We start from the raw sequence: 16,217 nt of genomic DNA, 5'->3' as shown, positions 1-16,217 counted from the left end.
TATTGTTGTGGCTCAGGCATCTCACATCTATAGCATTCTTGCTACATATAGTATATTGCAGGAAGACTGGAAACAATACAAATGAGAAAGGAAAGAGTAATTACACTAAGAAAAAAGCCTCACAAATAAATTGAGAAAAAAAACAAAAAAACACAAAAATTGAAAAAAAACAGAAAATCATCTTAAACATGAGGTGAACCAGTGTCTTCATCTACAGACGGATCATGAAGCCCATTTCAAAATCCATCGTCATCTTGCTGATCTCCAATTTGTTCTTCTTCAGTGAATTCACGGATTGGTTATGAGATTTGGCACTTTGAACATGGGTAGTCACAGGTGAAGCAAGGTATTGAAGTTCAGAACAGTATGAAGCATTAGCTGTGCTTCATACACTGTGGGGTACATGCAATAAGAGAGAACGTCCTATAAAAGGCGTCAAAAAGTCAATCAGCGTTTGCAGGAAATGTAATTCATTATCAAGTCTGAAAAAGACAACGAACCGTTGAGGTGATACTCTTTCCAAATTTCTCTCGAAGATCCTTCCTGGTCTTATCAAAATTATATGGTGCCATACTGATACCCGGACGACCCTCAATTCTAGGTTTATCACGAATGATTTGACTACATAGCGGCTCTGGGAATCCACCCACAGGTTGACCGGGAATCCTTGGAAGAATTCAACCACCGAGTTAGAGAAGTCAAGTTTATCGGCTCGGGCTTTGACATCAGCCTTAGAGAGCTTGTTGGACACCAAGAACTGAGCAAAGTCTCCCACAACTTTTGATGAAGGGGTTACCTTTACAATATCACCACATAGTTGATTGGCTTCAATCTATGAGCAACCGGAAGTGAGATAGCCAAGTCAGCGAAGCAATCACGTGATAGCAGGAAACCGCGTACATAAGCTTTCTTCACCGCAGCCCATTGTGTACCAAGACCAAGTTGTTGGCTTTGGAACATGAGGTTAGTGTATTGCCCACCGGGCATCTCATTCCTACAATCTAGAGGAAGCATTGTAAGTTTCTCATAAGATCAGCTTTACCCAGCTCAAATACTCAACTTGTAAACACTCGAGTCACTGGCTTTTACGTCAGCATCGAAACAGCTGTAAAGCATTTGGCATTGAGACCAGTAGAGCTGTGGAGACAGGTCCGCTTTTATCAGTAAACAGGTTCAAAAATTTGAATTGTAAACTTGGAACACATACATTCAAAACTTGGACGTTGTCGTAGCGGATTCCAGTCCCGAGACCGTTTTGCTCAAGCCCAGCGCACAAAGCGCCCATAGCACATTGGGAGGTCATTCCAGACATGCTGTCGATTGCACAATCAACGACATCGGCACCTGATCGAGCGCATTGCAGCATCTTCGCGAGGGAGATCCCGGCAGTATCGTGAGAGTGAACGTGGATAGGTAACGCGAACCCGGAGGAAGCATCCAGTCCGACACCGTTACCTCCGGTTGAGTGGTAGACTTCGATCTTGCTGGTGTCTGGTTGGAAACCTGCCGCTGGGTCTTCAGTGGTCACACGGCACTGAATAGCATATCCACGCTTTGTAATCACATCTTGAGTGAGACCTAAATCCGCAAGGGTAGCACCAGCTGAAATTTGGATTTGAGCTGCGACAATATCGATTCCAGTGATTTCTTCGGTGATAGTATGCTCCACTTGAATACGAGGTTTAATCTCGATGAAATGGTGACGACCCTGTTGATCAACAAGGAACGCGGCAGTCCCCGCGTTACAGTAATTTACAGCTGATGCTGACTTCTTCGCATCCTCCAAGATCTTCGAGCGCACTTCGTCGGTCAACTCCGAAGCAGGAGCAAGCTCGACGACCTTTTGGTGACGACGTTGAAGCGAGCAATCATGTTCGAAAAGATGGATCACATTTCCAGCGCTCCCCTAAGTGTTGTACTTCGATATGCCGAGTTTTGTCTAGGAAACGCTCAATAAAGACTTAAATCAGATGATGGAATGTATTAGGATAAATTTTGGGTTTTGAAGCCATGAACTCTTGCTAATAAGTGTTCATAATGGGAAAATTCAAACGTACTTGAGAGTTCATATTCAGATTCAATGAGGATGATCTCGGAAGATCTGATTCAAGCTAAAGGAGAGAACCAAATTAGTTAATCAATCAAAATGAACATCACAAAAGAAAGACAAACCAATGAATGATGTTGATCAACTTCAAGCTGTTGTTGTTGCTACTGATGTGACTGATAAGGTGGTACTAGTAAGGTTAATGTTAATGATTGTTGATGATGACGTTGTTGTTGTTGAATTGATTTATTCGTTTTACGTGGAGTTGGATGAGTATGAATCCTAGCATGACGAGTTCATCAGATCTAGAGAATCTCTTATCGCAACCTAAATGAGTACAATGATGTGGTTTTTCTCCAGTACGAGTTCGAATATGACGAGTTTGATGTTCTAATCGATAAAATGCTCGATCATATATTGGACATTTATAGGGTCTATAGTTTCAAAGAATCAAGTCAGATCAGTAAGAATATACAAAATAAGTGATAATGTTGACTTACCGTGGTATTTTAGATTTATCAATATTACAAATATCATTTGAAGTTTGATTAATGATCGATTCTTGATTTGATAAATTTGATGAAGATGAGTTTAGAGTGGCTGGTTTAAGCTGAGACGAGTCAGAGGTAGTCTGAGTAGAGTGATGAAACGTATAATGGAGTGATCGAAAGAAACGAAGGACTGGATAAGGTGATATCCAGCTAGAGATGATTACCATTAAAAACAATTGATAGTCAGATTAAAAGTCAGTGAGATCGAATTAGAAGATCCAAGTTGAGAATCAAGTATGAAGGTTTGATAAGAAAAGAGAAAAGTAGACAGACCAGTGATAGGATCAGAGTAGTAAAAGAGTGTGATAGAGCGAGTGTAAGATGAGTGTGAAAATATCCAAAACGACGACTGAGTGTGTATTTCAAAAACCGATTGTAGCCCAGTTCAAGCAAGCCAATGAGGTTACACACCAGTTGTAATTCTCAAATGGCCACAAGGTGATTAGAGCACTGCAACCAGTCAGTGATAAACAACCTTGCTGCTGTAATGAACGGCTTTTGATCGAGAGTGAGGGTGTTCGATATGTTGATGAGATCACGGCGAGTGTGATGTGTTGATGACCGGGTTTTTTTTTTTTTTTTTTTTAAAGTGCATTGTGGCATTTATTGCATGAAACACTAACTAAACAAGTTAAAATTGTAAGGACTAATACACCTCGAAGAATTCGGCCATTTAGTCGGAGCAAAGGATGTCGATGCCATTAGATGTCAAGCTTTCTTATCTTTCCCTTTTGTTAATTTATTTTCCTCTTTTTTTTTTTGATCAATATAACGTATCATTGATGTTATCTTTGTAAGATATTGTTGGACTATGGTGGTAGTCTGATGAGAGCATCCACAACGGTGCTCGTAAAATGCGGGCTCTCGACAATACAGGCCATGAAAACGCCAAAAACCGGCGCAGCGGACCTCGCAAAATGCGAGGTGGGACGTCGAGAGTCTCCAAATTTCGGTCAAGAGTCTCCAAATATAGGGGCACGATAGAGACTCTCGACATCACGTGCACCTCCAGTATTGGCATAGCGCTATAGCGAGACCCATCGTTTCAACCCTGCACTTGAAGTCAACATCTTGGATTTTACGTACAACACTCAATCAATCCTGTCTCGAATGGTCCATTGACATCAAAAGTAAGCTATGGAGACTCTTTTTTCTTTTCTCATCATTGAAAATATTAACGGAATCTTTCTTTCGTGTGTCTAGTGTCATTTCTGGTGATGGGTATGAAAACCATGCAATCAACCGACCTTCATACTTTCCTCAGACGATTTTACTCGATTTTTGTATCTGTTAGAAATCATCCGTTTTCATTGTTCTCAAGATATCAGATTTTTTCATTTTTAATTATTTCTTCATCACATTCAACATACGCACCAATGGACCCCTCCAGCGACTCTGTCATATTCCCCTTTGATTCTTTTGACCTTGGCCAGTACGAATCAGAGCCTTCAGCCGGCCAGCTTACTGCAAAAGTTCCAAACACGGAAGCACCGCGTGCAAAAGCTACAAACAAGGGCAAGAATTGGAGTTCAAACAAGGACATCTGGCTTTGCAAGGCATGGGGACTCACTTCACTCGATCCTGACCAAGGCGATTCACAAAAGCGAACCACGTACTGGGGCCGTATTTTCGACAACTTTGTGGAAGAAGTGAGAGAAGCTACGGGTCTAAAAACGATTCGTAATGCTTCAGCTTGCGAACGTCGTTGGGGAACAATTCAACACGATGTTACCAAGTTCTGTGCGGCGTATGACCAAGCAACTTCATCTCACTACACCGGGCGTGGACATCTTGATGTGGTAAGTCTAACTTTTTGGCTTTGAGTTGGTGATTTCTTTTTCTTAATTTTCGCATTTTTGTTTGGCTAGCTCGAGATTGCTCACCAGATTTACGCTGCCACCAACGAGGAAAAGCGCTTCACCCTCGAACATTCCTGGGCTATCCTTCGCCAGTTTCCAAAGTGGTGCACTAATCGTAATCAGCTTGAAAAGAACAAGAAAGAAGTCAGCGTCAAAAAATTCACCAAGACTACCACCAAACCGTCGATGGCTTCTTCCAACCCACCAGCCATTTTGGTCGATGGTGCTCCTTCTTCAACCTCTCAAGCAGAAGGTGAATCTTCAGAACCGATGGAGCCAAAAAGACCGATTGGCCGCAAGTCTGCCAAAGAATCCAAAGCAGCTGACTCGAAGAAGCGTGCCAACAATGCGGGTGCCGACATCGCCGCTGCCAACATGAGGCTTGCCGAGGCCTCTGCAGCAAAGGTCAAGATTGCTGCAATGGCTGCCGCAGATGCTCGTCAAGCGTTAGACGACAAAATCATGCTCAATCCAGCTCCGCAAGATCTCGATGAAGTCCAAATGCAAGACTGGCGAGACAGACGTCAGCAGATTGCTGATCGACTTCGCCAAAAAAACACCCAGGTAAGCTTTTAGTTCGATTCAAACATGTTCATAATCTCACATATGATTAATCAATCGTAGGATTTTGAAACTGTTATTCCTAACAAGGATCGGTGCGATGAAACTGTAGGAGAAGCTGCTTGAGGTTTCATTCCACAAGCGAGGGATGGATGTCTTTATATAGACATCCATCTCTGCAAAGTACAAATAAGGAAATAGGTGGGAAGATACAACGCGGTGATGTCAGAGACATCGAGATAAAGCTAGGATGGCCGGATCCGTTGGTACTTGGATCCGGTTGACAACATTGGTAGACGAATCCGGGGGATTTGTCGATAAGAGAAATGAGAGTACATTTAAAAAGCACACAAAGTAAAAGGAAAAGCATTCTTGAGAAAGCGGTGAGGAAAGAAACAGGTAACAAAGAGAACAATGGGATTCAGGGTATCACATCACCCCCTTTTTAAGTATGGAAACTTCCTAGTTTTCAGCACGGTTTTCATTGTGTTGTATTTCGTCGTTTAATACCTCCGACGCGCCGTGCAAGTAGTAAGAGAGAGCGCCCAAAGCTCTGGCGGAGAAGTCTCTGAGATTTCTGTTTGCTTCATCTGCGTATAACTCGTTATGTAGTTTTATTGCCAGATCTACGAGGTATTCTTCTCTTCTCGCTAACAACTCTTCTCGTTCTATATCAACAGCGGGTTGCGCTAATTCTTCTTGCGCGTTTGTCACGTTTGTGGAGTTCCCGAGAGTCATAGAAGAATTCCGCGGATCTTCCTTTATAAAGTTTTAAACGAGCTCCGTTTACTTTAGCATTCAAGATATGGCCATTCGCAGTCATTAAGGAATACGTACCGTTGGGGTAACATTCTCTAACAGCAAAAGGGCCATCCCATTTTGGATGCAACTTTGATGGTCGTCCTTCGAAGCTCCGTAGGACGAGATCTCCTGTCTTAAGACTTCTTTCCGTGTAGGTCTCTTCAGTTCTAGTATTTTGTTCTCGTGCTCTTGAATTAAGATCTTCGATAAGCTTGTCCCGTCTGCTGGCGTGCTTCCTGATGTCTAGGTTGCGTTGTTTATGGATTAATTCCAAGTTTTCGATAGAGTTATTGAAGTTAACACTTACTTTTTCGGATGGTAGGCGGGCCTCACTTCCATAAGCCATAAAGTAAGGTGAGGCTTTCATTGAGTGAGAGTATGATGCTCGGTGTGCAAATAAGCATGAGTTTAAGTATTCGTCCCAGCGAACTTGATTGTAGGGGCTACACATCTTCCGTAAGGCGTTCAGGAGTGTCCCGTGAAAACGCTCTACTAGGCCGTTAGCTTGAGGGTGATACGCGGTTGTAGTTATATGTAGGATGCCCATCTCTTGTACATATTCCCGGAATTCGCGTGAAATGAATTCCAAGCCGTTGTCATTAGTGATTTCAACGGGTAAACCGTGGTTTAATGTGATTTCTTTTAGAAGGTCGATCGCGGCTGTGGCGGAAGTCCTTTTGAGTGGCTTCGCGTACGCCCATCCAGTTCCATAATCGATGGCTGTTACAAGATGTTGGTGATTATTAGTAGTTTTCACGAGTGGTCCCACGAAGTCTAGGCCCCATTTTCTGAAAGGCTTACCTCTAGTGATCATCTGGATAGGTAGGGTTTGTTGTTTTGTTGGTGTGGCATGTACTTGGCATGCTGCACAGAGCGACACCGAGTTCCTGACGGTCTGGCTTAAGCATGGGAACCAGTACCGTTTCTTGACAGCGGTGATGACGTCTTCGACGTTCCGGTGACCCAGGTCTTCGTGAATCTGGAAAGCTAGAGATTCAGCTCTGCCTTCATTAGTTGCCACAATTCGAGGGATTGTGCTTAAATTTTTGTCCTCATATAAGACCATTTCATTCTGGATCATTTGAAACAATCCGTTTCCAATTGTGGCTGGGTCGACTCCGGCCAGGAGTTTTAATTTGTATTTGACTAGGACTTTATAGGGATCTTTTTGTCCGTCCATGTTAAAAAGTGGCTGTGCCACTTCTGGTGGGTCGAGGTCGAATTCGGTGTTGGGTTTTCGTGACAAGGAGTCTGCCGCAAGTTGTTCTTTACCGGGTCGGTATATTATGTGAGTATCAAAGAATTCTATCTCGTCTACGAAACGAGCTAGTCTTCGGTTTATAAACTTCTGAGTCTTGAAGTGTTTGAGGGATTCGTGGTCGGTTCTGACTAAGACTGGGGAACCTTCTATGTATCCGCGAAAATGTTTTAGTCCGTGTACAATAGCGAGCAGTTCTCGCTCTTGGGCCGAGTAATTCTGTTCCGTTTTAGATAGTTTTCTTGATTCAAAGGCTATTGGACGTAGGTTGTTATTTTTAAGATTCTTTTGATACAGAGCGTAATCAAAACTTCCAGTTTTAGGAACTTCTGTCTGTTCATCTTGCTGTAACACCGCGCCGATGTTTGTTCCTGACGTGTCGGTGTCCAATACAAATGGGCGGAATGGTGTTGGATGTTGGAGGGGTACTGATCTTGACAGTGCTTCTTTTAGTGTATTAAAGGCCAATTGTTGTTCTTCCCCCCAATGAATCGAAGACCCCGGCTTCGGAGATCCCTCGGTGAGCTTATAAATTGGGGAAGCAATTGAGGAAAAGCCTTTAATAAACCTTTTGTAATAGGTGCAGAGGTTTAGGAATCCTCTCACCTTGGAGATGTTATCAGGTTGTGGCCATTCAATGATTTTGTTGATTTTTTCTGGGTTAGTCTTGATCCCACTGCCGTCCACAATATGTCCCAAAAACAGTAATGAGTTTCTGCCCCATTGACATTTTTTTGGCGAGACTACTAACCTGTTTGATTTTAGTATTTTGAATACACGTTTAACATGTTCCAAGTGTTCCTCGGGTGTCCTAGAAAAGATAATAACATCATCTAAGTATACCAGTGCGAACTTGTCAATGACATCACGGAGGATGTCATTCATCATTTCCTGGAACGTTGCCGGAGCGTTGCAAAGTCCAAAGGGCATTACTGACCATTGAAAGTGTCCCTGTCGACATGTAAATGCTGTTTTTTCTTTATCCTGCGGTGCCATGGGTACTTGCCAGAAACCGGATTTTAGATCAATCGTGGTGAAGTACTTCGCGCCCGATAGAAATTGATACGCGTCGTCAATTCGCGGTAATGGGTAAGCATTTTTACGTGTTACTTTATTTAGTGAGCGATAATCGACACATACACCACAGGGCGGCTGGCAGGTGAGCATCAGGTGAAATGGTCCTCTGCCAAAAAATCCCGGGCTCTCCACCTGAGGCCACACTGATTTGATTTCAGGTGAAACTCAGGGTGGCCAACACCTGATGTGATCATGTGTCCACAAGGTGATGACTCACCCATCCATTATATGAAGATTCTCACTTGTTCGTCAGGTGAGAATCCTCATATAATGGACAGGTGAGCCATTGGATGAGACTGCTCGCCTGTTCATCAGGTGAGAAGACTCATATGGTCATGGTGCAAGAAGTCTCATACCATGATGAGGCGAGAAGACTCATAAAGTCTCATACCATGACCATACAAGTCTTCTGGTCCAAAGAGGCTTACACCGTGACCATATAAATCATTTCACCGCATGAACAGGCAAGCAGTCTGGTCCAATGGCTCACCTGTTGTGGTGAGATGTTTATACCTCAACCATCTCACTTTTTTCTCCCGAGTGAAGCCATCTTTATCTTTAGTTAATGACAAGTTTTTTTATTTTCTTTCAATTTGATTTCAATCTCAAAGGTACATTATTGAGAATAAAATAAAGAGGCATAGGGATTTTTAGTTTACAAATTAAAAGAGAGAAGCTATAATGAAAATCACAAAAAATCAAAAAAAAAAAATAATAAGAAGGGAGTTTAGATTTAACAAAAGGGTTCATAGGTGTAGTAGGAAGGAGAATGAGAAATAGGAGAAGAGAGTAGAGAGAAAGGAAGGGGGATCAACTTATATAGCGATCAATCTAAAAGAAAAGTGGATGCAACAAAGAAATAAAGAAGATCAAGAAAAGATAATACAGATTAGTTAAAGTTATGAGATTGAAAGAAAGAAAGAAGGACATTTAAAACTTACTAGTAGATCAAAAGAAGAACTTGCTGAGATAATAGAGGAGGAATGGTTAAAAGCCTTCTGAATTGATCAAACGAGGTGAAAACTAAAGTAAGGAGTTGATGATGAGAAAAGAAGTAAGAAGATGATCGATCGAGCCAAAACAAGTGAAGAGAAAAGAGTATTGTTGTTAGTTTAAGATAGGACGAGAGATAAGAATAGGAAATGATGAACTGACCAATAAAAGATAGGATAACAAAGTAAAGAGTTGCTTGAGGATTGATTGATTGATCTGGATGAGACTAGTAAATGAAGAAAAGACTCACGGAAACGTTTGGAAGACACTAGCGATAAAGTAATTGAGTGACCGACCAACAGTTGGAAGTAGACATTAGATTTGGAAAACCGACTTGAAGCCTAGAAACAAAATATTAGCAGGAGCAGTGAAAAGAGAAGAGAACAATAAGATGAAGTACCATACAAATTTAAAACAACCAAGTAAAGAGGAAGAAGATACTGAGCACAATACGGATTGAGAGATACAGCTGTTAAAAGAAATAACGGTAGAAACACATGTAAATGTGTTACAACGGGATTTAATTCCAAAGTCCAAAACTCATTTTCAACCGTATTTTCTCAATGGCGTTTGACAGCCTTGGGCTGAACCTGGCCAAACATCCTCTCCTTTGATTCCATGCCCCACGACATCATGACCTCCACCTACATAGCACGCATGTCCATTTCACACCACCTCGCTTTAGGGACCAGTCCGTCATGGATCTGAGTTGTTCAATTGTTTGATCTCTTTTCACATCATCTTTCAAATCGCTCAACCTTATTACCAACTTTCGGTTTCAACTCTCTCAATATCAGCCTTCATTGGATTCTCATATCCCAAATTGTAATCGCTATCCGCCCCTTACGCACGACACTTTTCAACCCAATCTCCAAGGAATCCAGCTGGACCCTTGTCACCCTTGAATACGACTTTCATTTGGCTCCCAAATCTCCAAACGCTGTTCGAATCTGGACATTTTCCTTCAAGGCCACCTCACCTCACTTCTGGATCACAATCTATCTCGAAATCCATCAACTTTATCTTGTTCAAATTGGAGACTTCGACCACGTTCTTGAGGTTGCGCCTGATTCATCCCAACTTTTCAAACCAATCTGCCAGGAATCAAGACGCTCGTCGTGTTTTTCATTGGCTCCTAAGACTCCCAAGGCTTTTTCAATCTTGAATTTTGCCATCAAGACCACCTGACCTGAGTTCAAGATATCAATCTATCTCGAAAACCAACAACTCTATCTTAATCAACATTGAGACTTCAAGCTCGTTTTGGAGCTTCTTGGCCTGTTTGATCACAACCGACTCACGTTTGTGTTCTTCTGACAAACTCTGGCGTTTTGCCCTTCGTTTCTGCGGATTTTGCCATTCGATTGTTGTAGATTTTCCAGTCTCTCGTAGCAGATTTCCAAGTAAGCTCAAAAATTTGTCATCTCTTTGGTCTTTGGTTGCTATAAGAACAGACTGATGAACTTACCAACCTCCCACCTCAAGCAATCCACTAGTCAAGCCTGTCTTTCGGTTCACTTGCTAAATATCATCTTTTCCAAATCAATTTCCACTCAAGTTCAACTCGTCTATAGTCAGTTATATTATCCCAATATATCTCTCTTGTTTCTTTGGGTTATAAGCCAATTCCTTACCTTTTCGCTCGCTTATTTTGTATGCAGCTTGTTCGATTTAGTCATCAATATAGCAATAGTCAGTCATCCCTCTGCTTCGCTTTTTCCTTGTTCAGCAGTAACTTCATTTCTCTTCATTTTGCGTTACTTCAGAAATGTCTGGATTAAGTAACCTCAACGTCACCAACTCACAGGAGTCAGTGACTGGCCATATGAACGCATGTAAGATAATCCTCACACTCCTCTTCATCTACCATGCCCATCTCCGATAACTGATTTGTTCTCAGTGTTTGAGCCTATATCAACCATTTACGAGGGAGATGATGCTCCCGCACGTTTTCATAAAGAGCCGCTATTTCGACTTGGTTCGGATTCTTGCCTTCGTTTCGACAAGTCTCACGAAGTCACCATTGGAGTGTATTTCAAGATCCACTCCAATGATGAGGCTGACACAATCACCCCGCCCAGCAACACTCGCGTCACCACCACTCGTAAGACAGCTACTCCCAAGGTCAATGTAGTCGACTCGAAAATCTTCAACGATGGTAATGTAATCGAAATGAAGAGCTGTCTTTACGGGAAATTGTTCAATGATTTCAAGAAGATGTGTGCCGATGTTTGTGATCAATATTCGGATGGTATGAAACACCTGATCCTGGAGAGTGATCTAGCTCCTCTCTGTATATGGAAAGGTGTGACTGGTCGGTCCAAGGTGGTCATCAAAGATATCCAGACCTGGCAATCGTATGTTGACAACTTGAACAAATCAAAGAAAAAGGAAGGTACTATTATGATCTTCACTGAAAATGAGGCCGTTAAGGCCAAGAAACTCGCGCTAGTAAGTCATTCCAAATTGCATTTCCTACCTATCAGTTTGACTGATATCTCTTGTTCTATGCTTCACAGGCCTCTCAGGCCAAAAAGGTCATCGCTTCAGCTGGTGGTACTCAACCTGCTAGTCAAGATTTGGACGCGGCAAATGCGCGCGCAGAGGTTTGTCACATTAATTCCCATTTCTAACAATCTCTCTCTTGGATCTCATCGTTTTGCGGCTAACGATCTTTGGGTGATTATCAACCAGGCTTCTGAGCGTATGGTTGCTTTACACGAGGCGACTGCTGCCATCTTTCATCAGCATGCGGAAGAATCATCTTCTGGAGGGGATGGTGCAGTTTTGGTCGCGCCTTGGGATCCAACGTTTCAATATTGTTTCACTTTGAGATGCGCTTACATTTGGGCTCAAGAGGAGGTAAGTGACCAATCTAGACTCCATTCTGCCAAGGCTATGCTGAAGACTGTTGGTATTGCATCACTTTACTTGACTTCCAGGCCAACGGAATGACCACTCGAGCCATTGCGCCCTACACGCCTGATTATATTCGCGAGATGATCAAGGGACGAGTGTTTCACAAGTCCATGAGCGCTCGTGACCGCGCTGAAGCTCGCCTGCCCGCTTGGGCTGTACAAGGGCAAGTAGGTAGTAAACGCTCCTTCTTTGATCATGTCCCCACCGTTCCTGCTCCTGTTGGAGGTTCTTCGGCTCCGGTGAATGGATCCACCGCTGAGGCCGAGAATCCTACCAAGAAGGTCAAAACCAAACAAGGTCAGGCCAATTGTTCAATTTGCATGTGACCTGGTGATTGTATCACTGACCTTGATGTTTTGCACGACATGCTTTCTTCTTGCCAATCCCAGGTCAATCTAAACCCAACATCGTATGGGTTTCCGACTCAGAAGACAGCTTGACCGTCCTCTCAGATGCAACCTCGGACGGCATTGAGGTGATGGCTCCTGAGGCGATGTTGGAAACCTTCTTGATGTCCTGTGGTATTCCACCGGAGGACATCAACACCCGATTGACTTTGGCTAAAATGCACGTTGAGAGTTGGACCGACCTGATTCCCTCAGCCCAAATGACCGAGTCTTCTTTAATCAGCCGCGGTATCGCCCAAGCCATCGCTGGCCGCCTCCTTGCGGGGGCCCAAGCTCGCCAAATGCGCTCACGTGGTCAGTCATGGCACGTGGCCCATCTTTCCAGCCCCGAGCTCTTCTAGCGGGACCACTAAACAAACTTTTTCTCACAGAATGAATCCGAGCTTCCCTTCAACACAATGCGAGTGACTAATATAAAGTCATACATATGCATTTGTAGTAGATGTTTTCTTTTACCTTGTTCCTTACTTCCCTGAATCGGTATGAATGGTTCCAAAAATAAACTTGATGTAAGCAGGCTTTACAAATATAGGCGATATAAATCGCTTGAGTGGTACTCCAATCTTCTATTTCAATCCCTTTTTGTGTCTCTTTCCGAAATCGGCTGTCTCTCATAGGACCTCACCGATATTTTGTCTTGAATCTTTCTTGTGTGCGAGTTTTGTGATAGTCCTCTCCCCAAATATTGTTGGTGATGTCCGTGAAAAGCAAAGTTATGTTATCTGTCCATCCTTTCGACCCTCAGAGCCTTGCCAATCATCATGAAACTACTCGGATTATAACCTCTATGAATCCGAGTAATTTCATGATGAATACCAAAGATCTGATCTTCATTCGAACCTTCACACTTGATTGGTCTGCTCCGTGTGACCGAGAAGATCATCAATGAATATCTTCAAAGATCTTCGTGTTTTTTAGGTTACATTCTTCTTTCAGACATGAACGATCTGAATCACTTTTGGAAATCTTTAACTTCTCAATATAATGACGAAGCCAAAGTTCCGCTTCAATCAGAACTTTTGTCCTATTTGTCTTCTACGTGTAACCTGAAGAACCTCGTAGTTCTTTGAATTTTTGGTACAAGCTACAATTCGGTTTGTAGCTCATGTGGCTACAAACCGATTCATGGTCTCTCTCATCTCACAAAAGTTCACTTTTATGTTTCACGATGTTAAATCAAGTGATCAAAAAATCAATATGTTTATTGCGAAGAACAATTTGAAAACATGAGGGACAAAACCACACAGAGACTCCCCCAATCTGGCTTGGGCGAGAGACACCAAAATGAATGGTTTACAAATAACCACACCCGCGAAAAAGGGCAGTACAAAGCGTTTCAGAGAAAACATTCATTGTTGAAATGAAAATACCCGCCTTCTCCTCTGCCAAATTCAAAGCGGTTTGGAGAATTTGGCTTCTTCGCAATCGGGCTTTGAGGATTGAAAAGCCTTTTTCAATCGGATTGAAATCGGGGCTATAAGGCGGAAGATATAGCAGACGAACCCCTCGGTGTGCGCATAGCTCAGCAACACGGCCTCCATGATGTATTGGCGCATTATCCAAGACCAATACGGAGTTCCGGGCCGGCCATGGGTTCATTGCAGGCAACTGGAAAAGAAGTGACTCATGAGATCCCAAAAAAAAAGAAAAAAGCGAGACAGGGAGTTCTGAAATAACTAACTAGATCTTCCTCCAAGAAAGATTCAAAATCAATGCGGGAATAACCACCTGTCTGAACTTTACATGCGAGGACCCCATCCATCGATATCGCAGGGAGTACTGAAAAACGAACGGCCGCTGTTGGCCTTTGCAGTCGAGAGGTTCTTTGACCAACAGGAGCTCGTGCATAGTCACGATATAGTCGACGTTTGCTGATGGCACTCTCATCTGTTTGAATGTGAAAACAGATGATCAGTGTTTCAGATACAAATATGAACTGGGCATGCGTAGAACCAAAAGTACCTGTAAACACTAGGCACCTGGGGTCGATGTCGTGAATGCGCTCTATGTAAGCACCTCGAGCCTCATCTGATCGGTTTGGGTGTACCGTCCTGGATTTTTTTCGTGTCCAGCGAAGCCGATTACGTAGCTCATTCAATAGCGTCATAGTGGTCACTCGTAGGCCAAAAGTATCAAACAGCTTGGTTTGTAACTCGTCTAGGTAAAGAGTTGGGTCGAGACAAAGGGAGTTGAGTATGAAATTCTTTTCAGCTTGTCCCAAACTTGCAGGAGCACCTTGAGCCATGTGGTCCACTGGGTTGGTTACCACAGCTCAAGTCCGCTGATACAGAGAAAACCAGCGGCGAACTGAGGTCAGGGAGAGACCCATGCCCAGGGTAGTGATGATGTCATGAAACCGCATTCCTCGAAGGACCATTCTGACTACGACAACCTTGACATCCGCGCTGAATACGTTTTTGGGCATCTGATAGAAAAAAAGAGGAAGATGAGTGTCAGGCCCATTAGCACATTAGTCAAAATTGGCTCACCACGGCCAAAGTGGTTCCAGGAAGTGGCTCAAAAGGCGAAGTTAGAGTGAGAAAGTGACGGTGGATAACAAAAAATTGGAAAATGGAACTGAGAGAAAGGAAAAGAGATGGGCGGTGAAAGAACTGGAACTTCGTGGGGAGTCAAAACAGTATGTACATACACAACACTGCGGTTATTCCGTCAGATGATGAGATCCGCAGTTTCGACATATGGACAGTAACAGAGAATCAACAGCCTCTGACAGCTCTCACACGTTTTTGGGAGCAAAAAAAGAGTTTCATCGGGTTTTTACCTGTGGAGATTTAAATCCGGGTGCAACACATTTGCATCATTTTCTACCGTTAGTTCTTTTAACAGCTGTATGTAAGATATTATTAACAAAGTAGGAGCCTCAGGAGGAATAGACCAACTGAGATCGAGAGGGATGAAGAGAAAGCATGGATGATGTCATTGAAGTTTTCAAGCATAAGCATACAGTACATCAATTACAAGCATAGATCATGTGATTTGAGTTTTAAACCCCGAACCCGTCCCCAATTCCTGAGAGTCACACACCCTCCCTCCGATTCGGTGCTTACAATTTCAACACCCAATCCGCACATCGAGTGATCATGAATCCATAATCGATAGCTGTTCTCTCTCACATTAACTTCCACTCTTGACTGACCAACTTATCAAATTTGATTCACATACAAATCTGTAAGTTTAAATCTCTTTCATCTCTTCAAAATGTTTTATTTGAATCAACAACTAAGATCTTGAGTTTGCTTTTTTTATTTAGTATGGGGGGATGTCAAAGGCTAAAGCCAAATCTACTGGACTTGAAATTCAATGAGAAGGTAAAGAATTGATTAAAGATAAATCACAACCACGGAGAAATGCAGTCAAGATATATCCATTAGTAAGTGAGCATGAATTTCCTTGGAAAAATGTCATCATCATTTCAAATGCTGATTCTCATGTGTTTGTAAACCTTTCTTGTTTGAAGTCATGGAAGAATCAAGTCACTGGTTTACTTCATCTACAAGTGAATCCATCTGCAGTCAAGAAATTAAATATTGATCCATTTGAATCAAATCAAAATCAATCTGATCGCTCACATTAATTATACTCTGAAGGAGGAAAAGTAGATGATTTGAAAAAAGTTGAAGAGATCCTATAAGATTTTCAATGACCTAGAAGCTTGAATGATTTAGTATATGCACATGGTCGGCAACAAAATGAGCTGTATGTTTTCCCAATGTAAGAATTGAT

The 16,217-nt window shown here is 42.6% G+C and overlaps 3 protein-coding genes across 3 annotated transcripts; 1 reads left to right on the top strand and 2 right to left on the bottom strand.

Annotated features, from left to right (window-relative positions):
- Positions 1–1,090: 1,090 nt before the first annotated feature.
- Positions 1,091–1,897, bottom strand: MELLADRAFT_39722 (uncharacterized protein; the record flags this gene model as incomplete). The annotated part of the gene is made up of 1 exon (XM_007416221.1): positions 1,091–1,897. A coding segment is annotated over one exon (807 nt), but the record flags the coding sequence as incomplete, so codon positions are not given.
- A 2,951-nt stretch (positions 1,898–4,848) lies between these two features.
- MELLADRAFT_57602 (uncharacterized protein) lies at positions 4,849–5,585 on the top strand (the record flags this gene model as incomplete). The annotated part of the gene is made up of 2 exons (XM_007416232.1): positions 4,849–5,021; positions 5,082–5,585. 2 exons carry the CDS (start codon positions 4,878–4,880, stop codon positions 5,142–5,144), a joined length of 207 nt encoding a protein of 68 aa, XP_007416294.1.
- Positions 5,586–8,742: 3,157 nt separating this feature from the next.
- MELLADRAFT_111868 (uncharacterized protein) lies at positions 8,743–10,065 on the bottom strand (the record flags this gene model as incomplete). Its single annotated transcript, XM_007416220.1, has 4 exons — positions 8,743–8,830; positions 9,096–9,177; positions 9,699–9,791; positions 9,999–10,065. 4 exons carry the CDS (start codon positions 10,063–10,065, stop codon positions 8,743–8,745), a joined length of 330 nt encoding a protein of 109 aa, XP_007416282.1.
- Positions 10,066–16,217: the final 6,152 nt, after the last annotated feature.

This window comes from Melampsora larici-populina, assembly GCF_000204055.1.
Source record: "Melampsora larici-populina 98AG31 unplaced genomic scaffold MELLAscaffold_58, whole genome shotgun sequence".
Classification (NCBI taxonomy): Eukaryota; Fungi; Basidiomycota; class Pucciniomycetes; order Pucciniales; family Melampsoraceae; genus Melampsora; species Melampsora laricis-populina.
The sequence above is the reverse complement of the archived record's forward strand: the minus strand, read 5'-3'. Positions and strand labels throughout refer to the sequence as shown.